Source organism: Podarcis liolepis (assembly GCF_965112155.1).
Source record: "Podarcis liolepis genome assembly, chromosome: 14".
Taxonomy (NCBI): Eukaryota; Metazoa; Chordata; class Lepidosauria; order Squamata; family Lacertidae; genus Podarcis; species Podarcis liolepis.
In genome coordinates, this window is record NC_139569.1 from 52,559,136 (window position 1) to 52,580,385 (window position 21,250).

At 45.7% G+C, this 21,250-nt stretch overlaps 1 protein-coding gene across 1 annotated transcript in view; it reads left to right on the plus strand.

The window, feature by feature from the left end:
• THSD4 (thrombospondin type 1 domain containing 4) overlaps positions 1–21,250 on the plus strand; it is a 130,189-nt gene that overhangs the window by 87,615 nt on the left and 21,324 nt on the right. Inside the window, exons 3-8 of the mRNA XM_083475773.1 lie at positions 7,298–7,473; positions 8,464–8,560; positions 9,388–9,630; positions 14,829–14,958; positions 16,038–16,242; positions 17,847–18,020. Of these exons, the coding sequence (XP_083331899.1) occupies positions 7,298–7,473; positions 8,464–8,560; positions 9,388–9,630; positions 14,829–14,958; positions 16,038–16,242; positions 17,847–18,020 (1,025 nt within the window). The remainder of the gene's footprint in view (positions 1–7,297; positions 7,474–8,463; positions 8,561–9,387; positions 9,631–14,828; positions 14,959–16,037; positions 16,243–17,846; positions 18,021–21,250) is intronic.

Genomic DNA, 21,250 nt, shown 5'->3' on the forward strand with positions numbered 1-21,250 from the left:
ATTTTTAACTATTATCTTAGTTTGCTTTTTGTTCAGTTTAAAACCTGCCTGTGAATCTTATGTCTTGTCCCTTCCCAGTTACTTAAGCAAGTGGGCCCTGACATTTGCAGGATAAAGTCTTAAGGCAGGCTTGGAGCAATGTCATACTATTTGCTGGGTCCCATCTCTCCAAAGCAGTGTGTGCATGTGTGATTTATGATGTCATATCCTTATGTAGACCTGTTGCCTGTCTTCTTAGTGACATCTTTAGGGAGACACACCTCACACTGAAAACCCATTTCTCAAGCCAAGGAAATCAGTAATCATATCCCCTAATGATAGTGACTGCTAAAGACAAGCCTAATGACAAAGACAGGCTTGCTTCTAGCCATCTTCCCTCATTATCCTGCAAGATCACAGCCATTTCTGGCCCAGGTTAGCAGGCTCACTTCATAAACATGAAAAATGACAGACATCCCAGGCAAGTATTTCTCACTTTACAATTCAATGCTTCCCTGATAAAGGTACTAAAAAAATAACAAACTTTTTTGTGGGGAGGGGAATCAACAAATATTTACTATGCTAGCAATGTCTTCCAACCATTCCTGATACCTCCTTATTTCACAGCATAGGGACAATACTTCATTTGTAGCAGTGCACTCTGGCTAGCCTACAGCAGGGTGCGCAACCAATGGCCTCAAGATGTTGATGCTGAGCTACAGCTCCCATCGTCCCTTATCATTAATGGATCTGGCTGGGCAGGAGGTGGAGACCACAACATCTTGAGGGCACCAGGCTAGCTACCTTGGCATAGGTAACCCAGGGCATTCGCCCTTTCTCTGGCCCATTGGATGAACTTCTCTCATGTTCGTCAAAGATTCAATGGCAGGAGTTTCCTTCTTTCCAGTCCAGAAGCAGAGCTGAACAGTTATGGCTGATAGCTCCCAGCATTATAAAAACTTATTTCCTTCCTGTTAAATTCTTCTAATGATTTTGCCTAAACAGGAACCTCTGTTTCCCCCCTTGAAATTTCACTTTTGGTAAAACTCTGCAACAACTTCAATTCTGGCTATGCATCTTTGTAGGACAGGAAAATGCTCCACTTCTAGGTTTTGGTTGTTGTTGTTTTTTTAAGTGTTCTTCCATTTTATAGTAAATTTTACATTCCACAGAAGTTATTAAGTCACCAGCATTAGAAGTTACCAGCATCACTTTGGGTGTGAATCCCAGCCAACCTATGAGCTGTTAATCTAGCAGCCAGTTTGATGCACACTAAATTAGGTTCTTTGAGCCTCTCTAATCCACATCAAGCAACTCACCCTTAAAAAAAAAATCCAGTACCATTTATCTGCAACACTGAAGATTAGGCTGGTTTTGTTCTCTAGCAGGAGATTCAATGACAGTAAAAACTCATTTGTAAGCTCTGTCTACATACATCATAAATTTGCAAAACACAGGTTCCCATGTAGCCTCTCTGTTGTAGGTCTGTTTTCAATTCAAGTACTGGTGTGCCAAACCATAGCTCCTAGCCCATGCTGCCTTCCACGTCATGACAACTTGGGAACCATCTTCCTATCCACCTTAGCTCATTGCAAAATGTGGAAAATCCAAGCCTAAAACATTTGGACTCCAATTCTGCCATAGGAACAGAGTAAGCTGCCTTGTACTAAGGCTGACTTCTGATACATTTATCTCAGTGTTTTCCCAGGATTTCAGACAGGGGACATTCACTTAAAGATTGAATGCAAAGCACACGTTTGTCAGCAACACACCCAGCAGAAAGGAATCTCCAGAGGAAAGAGGAATTGGCTGCACCTGAGTCGCCAAGAAGTAGGAGGCAGAGCAAGTGATTAGAGCAGAGGTGGGCCAGCAGGAGGTGGGGGAGGACGTGGCGTATATCTGGCCTTGGGAGGGGTCAGAAGCCAGTTGAGTCAACAGACTCCGATGCTGAAGAATGAGTTGTGGAAGCTGGGACTGCTGTAGGCCTGTTATTGAGAAATAAACCTCAGCTACTTAAACTGCCAGCGTTCTGTGTCTTGTGTGGGAGAAGCGCTAAACCTGACAATATTCTACCACTGAGCTGTTGCCCATTTTAACTCAATGGCAAGTAATGGTCTATCTAGAGCAGCACTAGCAGTGGCTAAGGATGCTACAAGGAGGTTCAGAAGGAAGTGATAATGGACACATGTTCCTCAACCAAGATGGTCAAGGGTCTGGAAACCAAGCCTTATGAGGAATGGTTGAGGGAGCTGGTTATGTTTAGCCTGGAAAAGAGGAGAGATATCATAGCCACATTCAAATATCTGAAGGGCTTTCACATGGAAGATGGAACAAGCTTGTTTTTTTGAGGGTAGGACTCGAACCAATTCATTATACACCTCGAGGTGCCAGGCAGAAATGCTCCTCTTTAACCAGGTGTTGGGTTGAGTGACATCTGACACCCTTCTAAAATGTGTTTGGGGGAGGGGCTACTGGGCTGTTTTTGTTTTTATTATGTCTTTCGTGGTTTAATGTTCTGATTTTATCCTGTGAACCCTCCTGAGACCTGAGTGTCTAGGCGTGGTAAACAGATTTAACCATCATCATCATCATCATCATCATCAAGATTTGCAATCAGGCACATATGTGCATTGGGAGCGGGGGAGGGGGGACTGAATTTATAGAAACTGGAAGGTCAGCAAGTTGTTCATTCTCTAGTTTTAGAAATAATTTTAGGAATTCTCAGTTAAGCTTGAATTCAGGAGGAACAGAGGGAATACCACAAGCAACCAGGAGAGCAATAAAGGATCAGATGGGGGGAAATCATCTCCATCAAACCCTCTTTAGGAATGTGGCCTTCTTGAGCATTCAGCCTGACTCCTTTTCTAATTCTGGATCTAGTTTACTCTTTTAAAATCTAGCCAGGTTTTTACAATATACTTTTATTATTGTAATGGGGAAAGCTAATACATAATTTAACTTCACCACTTCTCCAGGATGTAAAGTTTGTCAAGGTTTTAACTTTTAAGAGTCTGAAATGTTATTGCCTTCACTCTGTAGCTTTCCTGTTTAATGTTTCAGACACATGCTGGACTGTGATTGACACCCGAAAAAGGTGCAAAGTTCTTTGTATGTATAAAGAGGGTGCAATGCCCTTCACATCCCACAGTCTGACTCCAAACTATACAAATATTGCATTCTAAAAGTGCTTTCAACATAGGGAATAACATTTCCTAAGACATCAATTTGGCATGCTTACTATTGACAATTTAGGGTGACTTACCAGATGCTGTCCAGGTTATTAGCTCTTTTGAAGGCTTAATAGATTGGATGACGGACTGGAGGGGATTTTGGTTTGGTCCAGAAGGTCTCTTTTTCTATTGTTCTTTAGTAATCAGGGAGATAGTGCTGTTGTGTTCCAGTCCCTCAGACAGTGAGGCTTATTAAGGTGTGCCTTCCAGGCACCACATTCACCTGAGGCCTAGTTGGAAGAGTGTAGAGCAGGGGTCGGCAAGGTTTACCTCTCCTGGGCCAGTTCACTCCAGCAGAGATCCCTCCATGGGCCGGATCGCGCACACGCCCGTGATTTCCGGCATCTGCATCTGCACAGATGCAATTTCTAGCGTCTGCGTTTGCACAGACGTGATTTTCGGTGTCTGCATCTGCACAGATGAGATTTTCAGAGCCGCAGAAGCGAGTTCCTGTGCCGCGCTGCGGTGGTTTAGCACAGCAGACGGGGACTCGTGAAGCAGGCAACTCGTTTGGGGGGCGGCTGTGGGCTGGTTAAATGACTCCCGTGGGCCGCTTGTGGCCCATGGGCCTTAGGTTCCTGACAGTTTGGGGGAATAGAAAAGGGTGGCAGCAATGGGTTGTTGGGGATCCAGGACTTCTTTTAATCTAAGTCAGTGAAGAAATTTGCTACTGCAAAATAACCCCTAAAAGTTCATTCCCGAGTTTTGCTCAGGAGAACTTCATTTCCATATTGTCTCTCAACATTTTGACAGCACATTTGGTGGTGCTTTAATCACAGTATAGCATTGGCGACCCTACTTTAAGTTGATCATCTATGATGAATATCAAGCTGGAGTTTGAAAAGACCATCAGGTCATGGATGGCAGTGGTTTTATTCATCATTGACCTGGCATTACACAGCAACACCTTCAGGTCATGTGGGTTTCCCCTGTTGATTCCAGTATCCATCTGGTCAAGGCCAGACCCGGAGGCAGGGATAGTCTTCAAACAATGACTAAACCTGCCTCCTCGGTAATGACATGGTCTGGTCTTAGCGTAACTCCGCCTCCTGCCCATGATCACCGAGATCGGATGTCCCAGTGCTTCCCCCCCTGTGGAACTTGTCCCAGCCATCGTGTTGGCTGGGGCCTCACTCCCAGGCAGCCCTGAACCCACCCCTTAAAAACAAAACACAAACTATACAGAACCAATAAAACAACAGAAAACAAAAACAGAACAATTATACTAAAATTAATCCCCAACCAAATATCCATTACACCCACCCACCCCCAACAAGGGAAAAAAGGAAAAAAAGAAATACAAATTTAAATTGCCACCGACTGCTTGAGGACATTTTAAAACACATTGGAACAGGGAAGCAATTGCAGAACACTTCCCAGCTTCCCCAAAAGTTTGTTCCAAATAAGGGCCTGGGCCACGCCCCCTGGGCCAGTTGGAGAAGGCCCTGGAAGGGAGCAGGCCCTGCAGTCCTCAGCCAGCCGATGGTCCGAGGCTTCCCCGCAACAGGTGTCCCTTTATAGCTGGGAGAAGGGCCTGGGCCACGCCCCCTGGGCCAGTTGGAAAAGGCCCTGGAAGGGAGCAGGCCCTGCAGTCCTCACCCAGCTGATGGTCCGAGGCTTCCCTGCAACAGAAGTCCCTTTATAGCTGGGAGAAAGGGCCTGGGCCACGCCCCCTGGGCCAGTTGGAGAAGGCCCTGGAAGGGAGCAGGCCCTGCAGTCCTCACCCAGCCGATGGTCCGAGGCTTCCCTACAACAGGAGTCCCATTATAGCTGGGAGAAAGGGCCTGGGCCACGCCCCCTGGGCCAGTTGGAGAAGGCCCTGGAAGGGAGCAGGCCCTGCAGTCCTCACCCAGCCGATGGTCCGAGGCCTCACCGCAGCAGGAGTCCCTTTATAGCTGGGAGAGAGGGCCTGGGCCACGCCCCCTGGGCCAGTTGGAATGCAAGTGGTGGAATCCTTCCATGTTAATCATGCACACTTCTCCCCATGTCAGGAGGGAGGTTCACATTCCTCCTACATGTTGACAGAACATGTGAGGGGGGATGTGGAGCCATGCAGATTGACCATAGCACTTTGCACTGGGAACATATCCCTGTGCTAGCTCTATGCAACAGAATCCCTTCCCTGCCATCTGCACATTTAGCTAGTGCAGGGAAGAGCTCTATGCAAGGAGGGATTCTGGCTCAATATGAAGGGTCCCTCTTCATACGGATGGACTTTATGTGCATACATCAGCATATGCATAGAGCACTTTCTCATGCCAGCGGGACCCACAGATGGCAAGGAAACATTTCCATTCCGCATGGTGGCAAAGGAAAGAAGAGGAAAAGGTCTTGACCATTTGTGAACACCATCAAATAAAATAATATTTCAAAGGAATAATCCCCAAGTAGAGGAGCTGATGGGAGTTTTGAGTCCAACAATATCAGTGTGTGCGTGTGCACGTGCACCCAGGCACTCCACTGCTAAATCAATGGGTAGATGTTCCTCATTTGTGCCAGGTGCCTATTCAAGGCTCACCCCTGTGGAGGAGCTGCTTCCCAGTAATGGAACATAACTTTGGAAAGAACCTTCAGCCCAGGAGGTAGGTCGAATTAAGTGTCTGCAAGAAGGAAGTACATCCAAAGAACACCCAGTTCCAATGGAAAGTGACTGGCAAGGTGTCAGGACCATGGACAGATCACAGGGGAAATGGATGCATTGCTAAAGTCACTAAGCAGATCTATCTAAGGAGGAATGATCCTGCTGTGGACAAGCACTTGCTCAGTCTGAATTGGTTGTGGCTTAAACTCCGGCTTACAATTGGAGTGAACAGAAGAAGAGCCTTGCTGGATCAGACCAAAGGTCTATCTAGTCCAGCATCCTGGTCTCACAATAGCCAACGATGCCTTGGGGAAGTCCACCAGAAGCACCTAAGTGCAGCAGCACTCCCAAGCATACTGCCTCTCATCTTGGTGAGAATATGTGACCAACTTGCATTTTTTTTTCAGTTTTCATTATTTAGGTGAGTCCCCCCCCCCAGTATTCGGGTTAATTTAACTGGTTTTAGGATGCATTTCTGTTGTACACATTAGGAACTATTGTATTAAGCAGCACATAAATAAGTAAAATAAACAAATCTATACCAGTAGCCATTGATAGCCTTATTGTCCATAAGCCAAGAAGTTTAACTATGCACAGTGTGAAGGAATCATTGAACCCCCCCCCCATCTATTAAAGTTCACCTTCATTGGGTGATCTCATTGGATTCTAGTAGTATGAGAGAGGGATAAAACCTCTCTCAATCCACTTCCTCCACACCGTATACAACCTCATAGACCCATATCATGTTCCCATTCACTTTTTTTCTACATTAGAAAGGCCTCAGTGTTATCCCTCTGGCAGTGAGTATTCTGTTGCCACTTCTGGGTGTGGTGTTGGCAATGAAGGCAGGATGCTGAGTGATGCAGGGCATTCTGGAAAGGAGCAGTTGGTACCTGAGGGTTTCCTAAAGTAGGGATGGGTAGCCTGTGGCCCTCCAGATGTTGTTGAACTTTAATTCCTATCAGCCCCTGCCAATATGATCAGTGGTTGGGGGTGATGGAAGTTGTAGTTCAAAACATCTGGGAGACCACAGGTTCCCCATTCCTGCCATAAAGGAAACAGTTCCAAGAGCTCATGGTGAGTGATACACAGTCACTGGAAGCAATTCTTCCTCTTCTTTTTTGGTTAGATTTTCAGAATGACTTATTTTCTCCTGTTACTGCATCCTGGACTCGCCTAGAGATGTGTTCTAGACACCCAGGAACACAGGAAGCTGCCATATACCAAGTACTGCACAACCCTTGGTCTGTCTAGCTCAGTATTGTTGACATTGACTGGCAACAGCTCTCCAGGATTTCATGCAGGGATCATTCTCAGTCTGGAGATACCAAGGATGGAACCCGTGACACTTTGCAGATACAGCACATGTTCTGCCACCAAACAGTTACAGAATTTGTGCTCAGGTTTTATTGATGTGGACATTGCTGTGTCAATATGAACATTTATATATCATAAGTACATATTTGTATAACTTAACACATGCCATCTCCCCCCTTCTTTCTTACAGCACTGCGGAGTCGATCAGGGCGGTCTATTATCAATGGGAACTGGGCAATTGATCGACCTGGGCGATATGAGGGAGGAGGAACAATGTTCACCTACAAACGCCCCAATGAAATCTCAAGTACTGCAGGGGAATCCTTTCTAGCAGATGGCCCAACAAATGAAATCTTGGATGTCTATGTAAGCTGCAAATATTAGGCATAATAATACCACTTCAGTTAACTACAAGACCATTTTGTTCTCTTTCTCTATAACCTAGAAGAACCACCCTTGATAGTTAGTAGTATGCAAACCACTGAATTGGGGGGGGGGGACACTGCTTTGCAGTCTTATTTGACTTGCATGCACACTCAGAAGTACCACTGAATTTGAGTAGGGTTACTGTTGATCAAATTCCTGCCCTCGAAGGAGCTCAGGGTGGCAGTTATCCCATTTGATCCTCACCACAATCCTGTGAGGCTTAGAAATGGTGACTGAAAGGAGACCACCTGCTAAGCCTCATAGCTGTACCCAGAAGAGAATGGTGGGGCTTATCACTTCCATTTAGCCTACCTAGCTATTTTGCTGAGATGGTTCTCCCCGCCTCCCCCCTGAGATCGCCAGGGGGAACCTTCTGGCCATTCCACCAGTGAATGGCGCTTGCCATGCAGTGACACAAGGCTGGACCTTCTTTGTAGCAGCTCCCCAGCTGTGGAACTCCATCCCCTTGGAACTGTAGATGCCTGGGTTTCCTTTGACATATTTGTTCAGCAAGGTGTGGGGTAGAAATCAATTGTCTTAGTCAAGGTTTTAGTACTGTTGTTACGACAGACTGCTGCTATGTTCATCAAAATGTTTCTCTGTTATTGTTGTATTAATAATTGAACAATATTTTTATTATTGCATATTGTGTTCTCTTTCATATGATGGTTTGTAAATGGCTTAAGTATCTATTGTGATGAAGGGTGGTTTAAAAATTGAAAAGAAGGTTGGCTTTCATTTCCATCTCAGCTGCAGAAGAATTCAGGGGTCCCAGTGCTCACTTTTTATTTGAGGCAAGAACTACAAGCCCCCAAGTCTCCTATCTCTGAATCTGGGGTCTGAGCGATGTCTCTAGATTGATATGTTTGCTGTGGAGAAGCTTAAGCCCCCTATCTGGCCAGGCACTCATTTGATTCGTTTCTGCCTTAGATGATTCATCAGCAGCCCAATCCAGGTATACATTATGAGTACATCATTCCAGGGCCCAATGTCATCAGCCCTCAGGTGCCTCTTCATCGACGGCCAGGTAAGATGACTGTTTTATTCTGAAAGAGTTACCTGCCATCTCTTATTCAACCAAACCATAGGCACCATCGTTATGGGGTCAAACAATATTTGTAGGCAGGGGGCCAAGCCCCTTCCCACCATGTTGAGGGGGCCTCCTCCCAAAGATGTGCACTTGGCACCTCATGCATGTGATGGCACCCGTGACGTCATGATGTCACGTTGTGCGCACACGCAACTGGTCCCCCGCAATTTGGGGCACAAGTCAGCAGCTCTGAACCAAACTATATTATAGGGAGTTGGACTATATTATATTGGGAGTTGGGGTCTCTTCTGACTCTCTATGATTCTATGGAACTTTGTAAGTTTAGATATATCTAGTTAAGATCATGCTGTTTTGTTGCAAAAATAGTTGCTGAAGTCCATTGATTTCAATGGGTTCATTCTGCATATGACTCCATTGGGTACAACCCATTATTCAGGGCTTCATTGGAACACCCCTCAAATCTCCAAATGCATGAGCAGAGAGATCCCCACTGGTAAATAGCCTTTATATTTCTTTCCCCCCAATGCAACGATCTTCTAATTAATGCTCTGTGCAGGAATCGTGATACCAGTAAGAGAGCTCATCAGTTTTCTGATTTGTGACAAATGAGGTGCCTTGTTCCAAAAGAACCATACAGCCTTTGTATATATGAACAAATGTTGTGTTTTCCTGTTAAAACTCGCTTCTGGACTTGCATAAACATCCCAGCTTGTCATGGGGATTTTGCCTTACTGCATTTGGAATGGCTCGTGGTCGAGAGGAACGACTATTATTTTAAGCATTTATTGTCTCCATTCCCCCAGGGGAGCCATTCAATGGCCAGTTGGATGTGACAGAGACAGTGAATTATGAGGAGGAGGATTTGCATGGGGAGACAGGCACTCACATGGGGCAGCCTGTGGGGACCTTTCCGGTGGTCCAGCCAGGAAGGTTTCCCTCTCATCAGCCAGACAACCAGGTGCCTGCTGGTCAGCCAGCAAGACGCAGCCGAGAGCACAACTGGAAGCAAGTTGGAACGACCGAATGCTCCGCCACGTGTGGAAAAGGTAGGCGGTCTGGAGTGTGTGGACAGTTGACACATATATTCTACCCTGGGGGATCCTGGTCTGCCAAAGGCAAAATATGGAGTACGGGAAGAACTTAGTAACTGTGTTGTCTTTGTCTCTAACCAAGGGAAAAGCAAACATAGCCAGTGTCTGCTTGTAAAGAGCTATAAAGCATGGTGCACACATCAACTCAAGGCAAAGACAGGATGCATTCATAGAAGGAGGAAATGTCACTTGCAGGAGCAATGGAGAGAAGCAAATTTTTTTTAAATGTAATTTTTATTGGTTTTTTTAACATATCATTTTCAACAGTAATTAAACATACTTTTACATCTTATTCAAATTTTTGACTTCCATCAATCCTGTCTGAAAATTTTCCAATATAATCTCTCAGCATGCATTTCTTATCTTCCCTATTACATTTCAAACTCATAACCAATATCTCTATCTTTTTCTACTTTGTAACACTTTGTATATTTCTCCTTACAAAACTTATTGTAGTCCTACTAGCGTAATTTATTGATTACAGGTGCTCTTCAAATAATTCATATACTTCTTCCAATCTTCTGTAAATCTCTGGTCCTGCAGGTTTCGAATCCTTCCTGTCATTTTGTCCAATTCTGCATAGTCCAGGAGAGAAGCAAGTTAAAATCCAGGGAAGGGGAAGCTGGTGCCTTCCAGGTGTCATTGTACTGAGCCCTGACCATATTGGCTGGGACTGATGGGCATTGGAGCCCAACAACAACTAGTGGGGCACAGGTTCCACATCCCTGTTACAATCTGCCCTGATGGCTACCTGCTAAAGGGGGAAACAACCGCTCTGTTGCAGGTGCATGCTTTGTACAGAAGGTCTCTGATTCAACATGGCATCTCCAATTAAAATGGGAAGTGCCTGCAAAAGAACCACAGGGAGCCACACAAGTTTATACTAGTGCAGAACAAAAATGTACACCCCCACCCCCAAAATGTGCCAGCCCATCGACATGTGGGGTGAAGTGGGAGCACATTTTGTTTTTTGCTTTTAATAATAATTTTTATTAGTTTTCAATTACAATCCAATAATAGCCTCATTATAATAATACCAATTTATAATACAATTAATAATACCAATCGTTTAAATACCAAATTATATAATTTAGATAAGGTGGGCCCCCACATGCTAGAATTGATGGCTTGATTATTTGCTTTATTTCTGCATTCCAAAATCATATTAATTTCCATTACATTCCGATCGTAATAATCCCTTATACAACAACTGCAATATTAATAACTTCTATTCGTGTTGACACGTTAAGTGAGGAACTCAAACAATATCCTTGTTCTTCCTCTGTGTGGCAATTATTCTGTCCATGGTGTTTCTTCCTTTCCTTGTAAGATGTTATTCCTCCTGTTGCTGCTGTTCTCCATCATGCCTTAGGCGGAGCTGATATCCCATTGTTGTTCCAGAAATTTCTCCATTGCTCCATCCCGTGCTTGGTTATTTTGCAACTTTAACAACAACTGCAAAAGTCACTCTGTCCCAATAAATAACCTGTTTTCACCATTTTCCCTCTGAGCCTGGGAAGAAGAGCAGTCTGTCGAACTGCAGATGACTCAGTAATGAACCTTATCAGTTCCTTGGCAAGTTCGCAGACTTCTTTCATCCTTCCATCCGACTGAAGATAAATGAGCATTTATACTTCCAATTAAATTTAATTTCAAGTCCTTTTAGTGTTATTCAGTTGACTCTATAAATAATTAAGGGGGGGGGAAGAGTCAGCTCTAAGTTTCCATCATAAAACTTTTGCAAAATAGAGCTTCCCTCCCTTTCCCCTTTTTTTAACAAACACAGTTCCGTTTAATGTTATATTCCATATCTATAATCCAATTTCTTCCGCCCTTGCTTGTACAAATATAATTTGAACTAACATTCAAGGGAGGGTTGCTGAAACATAAATGCAGAGAAGAAAACTTTATGTAAAGAAGCCATAGGCTCCCCTCTCCCTACAGCATCTTTTGCACCCAATGAAGTCTTCTCTCAAGTTCAAACCTTAAAGACCTTGCAGTTGTTTTTGTTCTGCAGTTTGTGATCTCATCTCTTCTAGCATGCGCCTCTACTTTAGTCCAATTAAACTCTAATTAACAGGAGAACCTGCCTTCCTATTCAGTGCCTCCCTGCTTGCTATACTGGAGCGAGAGACAGGTACCAAGATGAACTGCGAGTGAAGCCCACCCACCCCATCCCTGGGGGGAACTTGCTAGGATAATTACCCTCAAGCATTCTTGTTTTTCCTTTGCCAATGACCTCCTGCTGTCATGGGGGTCTGCCTCCATTATGGCAGAGAGGAACCGGAAGCCAAGTGGGAGCACATTTTGGTCCTTTTCAAGGGTATAAATGATCTGCGGGGGCTGGCTGACCCTGGCAGTAGGATGACAGCAGGGCAGCAGAGATTTCCCCCCTCTTTCTTTTAATGTTAACAGCAGTGAGGGGCATCTCCTCCTAGCAGCTGCCACCTGGTAGCCATCATGGTCCCTCCCCAATGCCCTAGAAGGAGCATTATTTCAGGGTTTTTTCTCCGTGGGGAAAATGGCATCCATCACAGGAATAGGGCATTTCGTGTGGAAATACTGAGACTGTGGGACTCCTTCTGGCCGCTCTTTGGTAGGGACCCTCTGCTGCCTGAAAATGATATTAATGCAATATAGGCTTTTGCAGTGACTGGCAATGGCCCTCCTGCGTTTCAGGCAGCAGCATTTCCCAGCCCTGCCTTGGAGGGGCTGGAGATGGAACCTGGGACCTTCTGCAGGCAAAGCATTTGCTCTTGCCCTGAGCTGCAGCCTGCCCCTGACATGTGAGTCATCCATGTGAGTCATCCTGACAGTAAGAGCTGTTCGACAGTGGAATTTGCTGCCAAGGAGTGTGGTGGAGTCTCCTTCTTTGGAGGTCTTTAAGCAGAGGCTTGACAACCATATGTCAGGAGTGCTCTGATGGTGTTTCCTTGCTTGGCAGGGGGTTGGACTCAATGGCCCTTGTGGTCTCTTCCAACTCTATGATTCTATGATTCTATGTGAACTTTGTACACTTTGAATGCTTTTAATTATGTCTCTCATGTTCATGGGCCCATTTGTGGGGGGAGGAGCAAACTCCACCCTGTACCAAAAGTTACACCTATCCTGCAAATCCTGCAAGAAGAAAAATGCCTCTGGAAGTGAAATTACTGTAAATTAGCATATGTGATGCTGAAAGCTTTTCCAGTTGAACACACCACTGAATACATTCCATTTTGGCAGAAACTTTCATTCTCATGTCTTTTATGAGAAAACCTGCCTCTTTCCCCTCTTTCCGGCTGCCAAGCAGTCATTAGTGGTAATCGGGACAGCCAAGGTGTTTTCTCCCCCCCCCTGCCCACCCCCCTGGCCATGATGAACTCTGCAGCATTTAAGTCCAGGATGAATTAAAACAAAGTGCCTTCTGGGTGTGCTGCTTTGTCAAATCACATCTCTTCATTATGTGGTCATGGACCCAAACAAGATAGAAGTAAAATATTACAACATATAAAATGGGTTGTCAGGAATATTTAAAGCATGTCTAAAACAAGATGTGCAACATGATACCTTAACATATGGAAATTAAGAACGAGCTGAAAAAATAAATAACACAACCAAGTAAAAAATTGTAATGTGTGAGAGCAGCCGAAGGACACAGAGAACAAATCCATGGTTTCAATGGCTACTGGCCATGGTTAGGAACATTGGCAGGTGCCTTATACTGAGTCAGAACATTGGTCCATCTAGCTCCATATGGTCTACACTGACTGGCAGTGGCATTCCTGGATTTCAGGCAAGAATCTCTCCCAATCCCACCTGGAGATGCTGGGGATTGAACCTGGGACCTTCTTTTTGTGAGGCAGATGCTCTACCCCTGAGCTACAGTGGCTGGAAACCACAGAGAGGAGAGGGCTCTGGTGCTCAGCTGTTGCTTGCCAGTTTCCCCAAGCATCTGGGCAGCCACTGTGAGAACAGGAGGCTGGACTAAATGGGCCATTGGCCTGATCCAGCTAAAGGCTCTTCTTAAGTTCTTAATGTTCAGGGCCAGACTTGGAGTCAGGAATGGGTGGAGGCTCCAGTGTCTAAACAGTTTTCCAGTCCATGCTGAAGAGCAGTCCTCTTCCAAGCTGGAGCGTTCATGGCCTTGGGAAACAGGCACCTGCTGATGTCCCAGGACCTCCCTTAGGATGCCCTGGGGCTCTGCTGCACCTTTTTGCATTTTGTTCCCCCAAACCTGTGGGAAGTGCTGCAGCCCAGCAGCCTGTGTCCCACAGAAGCCTGACAGACTCAGCTCTTTGCCGAGCAGGCTGGCCTGTTAATGGGACCGCTCTGCTGCAGATTCCTTCTTGCCTCAAGAGAGCTGCGGTCTTGTTATCAAAACACACTTCAGAGTTGGCGCAAGTCCACCCGTGTGTCATATTTTGACTAGGAAGATTTTCCAACTTGGTCCAAGTTTTAGCCTTGGAGAAATTGGCAAGACAGAGGTGCCTCTCTGGTTTGAATTCAGAAAGGGATTTATTCCAGGGCTCACAAAGAGAAATTGCAAAAATCCCCTCCTGAGCTTTGGCGGGGGGTGACGATGACGACGACGATGATCAGCTCTTCAACATGATATAATGGGCAGCCCAATCCTAAGGGTTTAGGAAACATTTCCAAGGCGGAGGAAGCTAATCCCCCTTTGCTCTGTGATTCAATTCCATATGCATTTTGTTTTAGCCACGGGCCATAACAAAGCTGCAGCATAGTTCAGGACAACAAACTTTGTAAGCAAAATAAAGATTGGCATAGTGATTGAGCTGATAGTCAAGAGCAAAGATCAAGTATGCTTTGCCCAGTGCGAAGGCCATTTACCTTTCCTTTTTGTTCATTTTAATTGGCCAATGAAACCTGATTTAAAAACAAAAAAAGCTGCTGTTAGATGTGTAGGGAAGAACTGACTGCTACCCTTGTTTTTTTGCCACCTTTAAGAACATAAGAAGAAGCAGGTGAATTAGGCCAATGGCTCAACTATGTCAGTCTATTCGTAAATAAATTGTAAAATTGTAGAGTTGAATGGGAACAGAAGGGTCATCTCGTCTAGTCCAGGGCAATACAGGAATCTTTCACCCAACATATGACCCTGAGATTTCCCCCACTGCTTCTTACTTTTCCTTCCTTGCTTTTCACCCCAGGCTCACAGTATCCCATCTTCCTCTGCGTCAACCGGAATAGCCACGAGGAGGTGTCTGAGAGCTACTGTGACACCAGCACCAAGCCCACCCCGGAAGAGGAAGCCTGCAACACCTTCCCATGCCCAGCCTTGTAAGAGGATGGTGCTTATTACTTGTATGGTTAAATCAGGGTTTGTATTACTCTGCTTTCCTTTGGACCCCATCAGTGAGGCTGAGAGACTAGTCTTGTCGTCTGGGCAGTCCAGGACCTCCGTGCCCACTGCCCAGGCTCTCACCCCGGGAGGTCACTTTGGTGCAGTCATTTGACTTCACCCCCTGTGGTGTGCTCCGTCAACTCTCAAGACAATGAAACAATCAATAATATTATTTATTTATTTCATAAAATTTATGCAGCACTTGATTTTAAATCATTTTACAAAACAGATAGGACAATAACATTATCACTTAGAAAATCAACAAGAATAATTTAAGTCCATGTTAAGAGTTTCTTAACATCTGAGCAGGTTTGTCTAATCAAAATTGTTTTTAGCAGGCTCTGAAGAGAGTATTGTGAAGGCGCCTGCTTGATATCGATAGGCAGGGCATTCCAAAGCGTAGGCTTTGCCACACTTAAAGATGCAGTTCTTACAAATGTAACGCCTGTAACAGGGCCCATTTCACCAATCAAATATAATATATGCTGCTTTACTCCCTGCACATTGATTTGTGCCACATCCGCACATACATTTCAAACACAGTGTGGCACAAGCAAATTTTTATTCGGAAAGTGTGGCCCAGAGAAAAATGTTGGCGAACCCCTGGGCTAGGACAGTGGCTGAGCTCAAAAACTTTTTCTGTCCAGCACGTAGATAGATGGGGTGCTAAACTTTTTTTTCCAGCATGAGGGCCACATTTCCTTCTGGGGGCCACATCCTAGTAGTGGGTGGGGCCAGAGGCAAAAGTGGGTGGGGCAATGAAGGCAAATATTGTCTTCGTACTGTGGGCTACTTTCTACCCACACTCGAGCACCCCTCATATCCCAGGGAGGGTGTGAAGCAAGGCCAGAGGAGGGTGGAGCTGGGGAAGGCATGGCCTGGGGAGAGTTGCAAGGGCCAGACAGAAAGGTATTGAGGGCCACATTTCCCTACCAACGCCACCAGGCTTGAGGCTCCCCACCCCCAAACAGATATAGAATGACTCCCATCTCTTCTTCCTTCCTGCATTTCTTAGCTGGGATATCGGGGAGTGGTCGGAATGCAGCAAGACCTGTGGCCTCGGGATGCAGCACCGCCAAGTCCTGTGCCGGCAGATCTATGCCAACCGCACCCTGACGGTCCAGCCACATCGCTGCCACCATCTGGAGAAACCAGAGACCACAAGTACGTGCCAGCTGAAGATCTGCAGCGAATGGCAAATTCGGACAGAATGGACATCGGTAAACAGGAATGATTCAGAGCACAGAACATGCCCCCCAACAGGCTTACCTTTCAGGAGCAGTGGCTGCAGCTGACATTGCACCAGCCCTGATCCTGCAACACTGGGGAACTTCCAGTGTTCTCACTCCATTTGTGGAAGGGCTCCTTTCACAACTCTCCTTCCTCAACCAGAATGTCCTTCCATTCATGGAACCAAAGCACTGGATGTCACCCATAACGTGGAAGTTGTCCGAATGTTTTACGAAAGGGCAGGTAGAAGAGGCTAGCAGGAAAGCCGCTCCTGTGAGCTTGGGGAACGTGGATGGCCTTTTAGGGGAAAAGTATATAACTGAAAGCAGTGGATAGCTTTTTCTCAACCTGAGGGCCACATTGCACACCCTCCTCTGCCCTCCATGCAGGAAAACAAGAAGCATTAAGAGAGTTGAAGGACATATTGGAGCCTGGCAGAAATCCTCCTGGAAGTGGCAAAGCAGGGCCAGGGAAGAGTCCTGAGGGTTAAATAGAAAGGTTTGGGGGGCTGCCTTTGGCCCTCTGGCCTAAGGTTCCCAATCCCTGCCTTCAGCCTGATCCATCAGGGCTTTTATTATGTTCTCATCAGCACCTGCTCCTTCTTGCTGAGACCATTGGGAATGCTGATGGTGAGGTTCAGGACCATGTACTGTGGCCCTCTAAACTTCCTCATCTTCCATGCACCTACGTGGGATGGAGTAGAGACTTTCAACATCAAAATCTCAAGCCATTTGTTGGATAGCTCCAAATGTTATATTAGTGTTCACGATTTAAAATATTCTTCAACTGTAAAACATAATCTGTATTCCATCCAATTTGCAACAATGACATAATAGAAAATAGTATTTTAGTCCTGGATATTTATTTGCCTGGCAGGGCAGGTTTATACAATCACTGCCACAGCCATCAATTCCTTATTTCATTGCAATGCAGTAAAAGAGCCCTGCAAGCGTGTGTGTGTGTGTGTGTGTGCGCGCACACACACACACACACACACACACACACACACAACTTTATTATGATCACAGACCAGCATAAGAAGAACGTATGAATAACAAACTGATTTTTATCAAAACCTCAGTAAAACTCTGTTTAATTTTTAGTCATTTTTAATTGAATTATACTTCTTTATGATGCTTACTGCCCTGGACACTTTTGGAGGAAGGGAAGGGCACAAAGGAAGTGAAACGCAATCAAAATGAATACAGTGGTGCCCCGCAAGACGAATGCCTCGCAAGACAGAAAACTCACTAGATGAAAGAGTTTTCCGTTTTGGAGGTGCTTCGCAAAACAAATTTCCTATGAGCTTGCTTCGCAAGACGACAATGCCTTGCGAGTTCCTGCGGGTTTTTTTTCCTCCTCCCCCTTTTCTAAGCCGCTAAGCCGTTTATCAGCTGATCCGATCAGCAGATAAGCCGCTAAAAGCCGCTAATAGCGCTAATCCGCTAATCCGTCAATGGGCTTGCTTCGCAAGACGAAAAAACCGCTAGACGAAGAGAATCACAGAACGGATTCTTTTCATCTTGCGAGGCACCACTGTAAATGCATGCAATCCCTGTGTGCCTGCCCGACCCAGAGATCTTTCTTGTTTTAGTGCTCCGTGCCATGTGGAGTGGGTCAGAAGACACGAGATGTGAAGTGTGTCAGCAATCTTGGAGATGTCGTTGATGATGAAGAATGTAACATGAAGCTGCGCCCAAACGATATCGAGAACTGTGATATGGGGCCTTGCGCAAAAAGCTGGTTTCTTACAGAATGGAGCGACCGGGTAAGGCTTGTAATGGTCATCTTCCAGCTCAAGCTTAGTGGCGAGGCAAATATTTTGCATGCATCATTTCACTGGATAAAGATCTGAAACTCTGGAGTATGTTTTCTGTCCTAATGCTTTAATGCTCAAATCAGTACATCACCTCAGCAAAATGGGGTTCAGAGGCCGAACAGATGCTAAGCAAGCGAGGATGTTGTTCCAACAGACTGTACACCTCCCCCATGGGTCCCATTGTGTGGTAACAGGAGAGGCAGAATTTGGGGGGGAGGCAAAAGTGAGCACCCAACTTGTTCTGAGACGATGGGCCAGGAGTGGGCTCTGGCAGTGCTGGAGGGGGCACTGGGATCCGAGGCAAGGCTGACATGGAGCCAGACGTGAGGTGTAAGAGGGTCCCCCACTGGGACCCTCCCTGGAATCTGGCTCCTTGTCTGTCACTCCCTCCAGGGGGGACTGCTCTCTCCCTCAAGGCCCCAGCACACCCTCTCCCAACCTTCTGGGTCCCCTCTCCATAGTCGGCAGCAGGCAGCTCCCCCACCCTGTGTCTGGGTCCGACCAGCCCCTCCACTATGTCTCTTCAAGACACATCTCTTTGGGACTCATGACACCCGGGTTCGAACCTTGACACCTCCAGTTTAGAAAGAAAAACAGACAGCAGGTGAGGGGAACACCTCAGCCACAGGCCCTAGAGAACTGCCTCCAGCCAGTGTAGGCCAGGAATGGCCTCTGGGTGTTTCTGGCGTCAGCCTTGTCCATTGGCCATTCTGTCTGCAGCTGGCAGGACTTGGCATCTGTTCTGCTGTATAGCCACAGGTGAGTCTGTCCTGGCACAGGCTAGCTGGACCTGGAATAAGATGGCTTCCTCCTAGGCACCAACAGGCCTCTGCAGTGCACCAGCTCTGGGGGTGGGGATTACACTGCGATTGCACTGGGTTGCACATGGGGATCTGATGAGTAGGTGCTCCTGTCTGTGGGGGAGAAGGGAAGGAACTGGGTCTTTTATCTTTTTTAAAAGTCTTCCAATCCAATCCTTTTATGATGATTCTTACCTCTTTCCCAGCAGTTGTGGAGCTCTGCCAGAATCTCCCTGCTCCTCAAAGCTTGTTTGTCAGGGCAAAGGCTCAAAGGATCTTCTTGTAATAGAGACTCGTTTTTAATTTATAATCACAAAGTATTTTTGAGTGTGTTTGCTTATTTTCTTTTACACAGAGATGAATGTCTCTTTAGAAATTTATTGGAGTGATATCTCATGTGCATAAAAGAAAAAGAATTATTCTCTAAGACAGCGAAATATAAATAAACTGACTAAAGCGTTCTGGATTAGATCCAGGGATGGTGCAAATCCACCCGAACATACAGATCAGCTACAAGTTCATTTTCCTTTCTCCCCTCCCACTGAATGTACTATTTGTTCCCACACAAGTTTAAAAATATGTCTTCATTTATTTATTTTTATGCTGGAGAATGCTTTTAGAACATTTTTTGCTGAATGCCCAAAGGATAGGTTGTGAATTTTGTATAGTTTTTTAAAGAAAGAATTATTGCATTAATTTATGTTGCAGCAAAGAAATGGAAGAACTAGGTGCCTTTATGTGTGTATGGAAGTGGGGTGAGATCTGTTTTTATGAAATGCATGCTTTTATGTACAGCAAGAGAAACACTGGGTGCATTCTTCATATTAACCATTTCCAAATGTTTGCTACTGTGTTGGGCACAATTCACCAGCTGTTCTCTCATTATTACCTTTGGAGTTTGGATTTTAAGGTGACTTCTTTCAAACACACGTACCCACAGAAATATGATTGCCTTACAGTCAAGGTCCCATGGGAGATCCATGATCAAAACTCCTTTAAAAGCAGCTGTGTGTTTGCTCTGTTTGTGTGTGTGTGTGTGTGAGAGAGAGAGAGAGAGAGAGAGAGAGAGATTTGGATCAGGGCCTCAGTACTTGAGAAGAAAGATGTTCACCCCTTTGTGCGGTTTCCTTATTTGAAATCACCCAATAAACCTGCTGTGAGTCTCAGAAGGTAGAAAGGTAGGTGACATTATGGATTGTGCACAAACATACCACTGGCATCTTCACAGAGCACCATTTCAGTGTGGCTTTCAGGCTGCTGGTGGTTGTGGGAAAGTAATGGCAGCCAGTAGCCACTGGTAAAAACTCAGTATGGACACAATTGACAATTTTGGTTCTTCTCAGTTTCTCACCTCCCCCCCCCCCGCCCCGCCCTGGCAGTTCTTCCCATTTGCACATCACTTTGTGATTATTTTTAAGTCTTTATTTGACTGCACAATTTCTCCTACTATACATATTTTTGCAAGCCCCTTTTCCAAATAGTCATTGTATTTTCTTCTTCTTACGCACGCTCTCCCCTAATATATACATCTTCTTTCTTTACAAGAGAATTCAGTTGTCTGTGTGTTTTAGGGATGGCTCTGATTTGTGCCTTGCTTTGGGAAGTGCACATGAGCTCAGATGGCCCAGTGGTTAGAGTGGCAGCACCAAGGCTGCAGGTGCGATCCCTATTCCTGCATCGCCGGGGGCTGGACTGGATGATCCTCAGGGTCCCTTCCAACTCTACGATTCTATGAGATGTAAACTGAACTAAATCCCACCGTAAGAGAGTTCCCTGTTGCTGTACAACTACAAGTGGTTCTGCTCCCACCATTTCAAGCCATTTAGCACAGCAGTTGCTAAAACCCAGGCTGCACACTTGCTGCTCACATGGAGTAATGATGAGCACACCCACTGGATGCTCTGTGCTCTGGATTCCCTCAAGGGCAGGAGCAGGGGAACCATCCCTGCTGCCCTGAACTCTTTGAAAGAAAAGAGGGGGCAAAAGTGTCAGAAAAATTATGCATATACACCATGCATTTAAACAAATTTGAGACACACACCCCCATTCAAAGAATCCCGAGAACTGTAGTTTACCCCTCACAGAGCTAAGATTCCCAGCACCCTTAACAAATTATAGCTCCTAGGGTTCTTTGGAGGCAGAAGTGTGTTTTAAGTGTGTTGTGTGTATGCAACTGACTTCTCTCTGGATCTGCCACTTGTGACTTAAGGTAAAGGTAAAGGGACCCCTGACCATTAGGTCCAGTCATGACCAACTCTGGGGTTGCGGCGCTCATCTCACTTTATTGGCCGAGGGAGCCGGCGTACAGCTTCCGGGTCATGTGGCCAGCATGACTAAGCCGCTTCTGGCGAACCAGAGCAGTGCACGGAAACGCCGTTT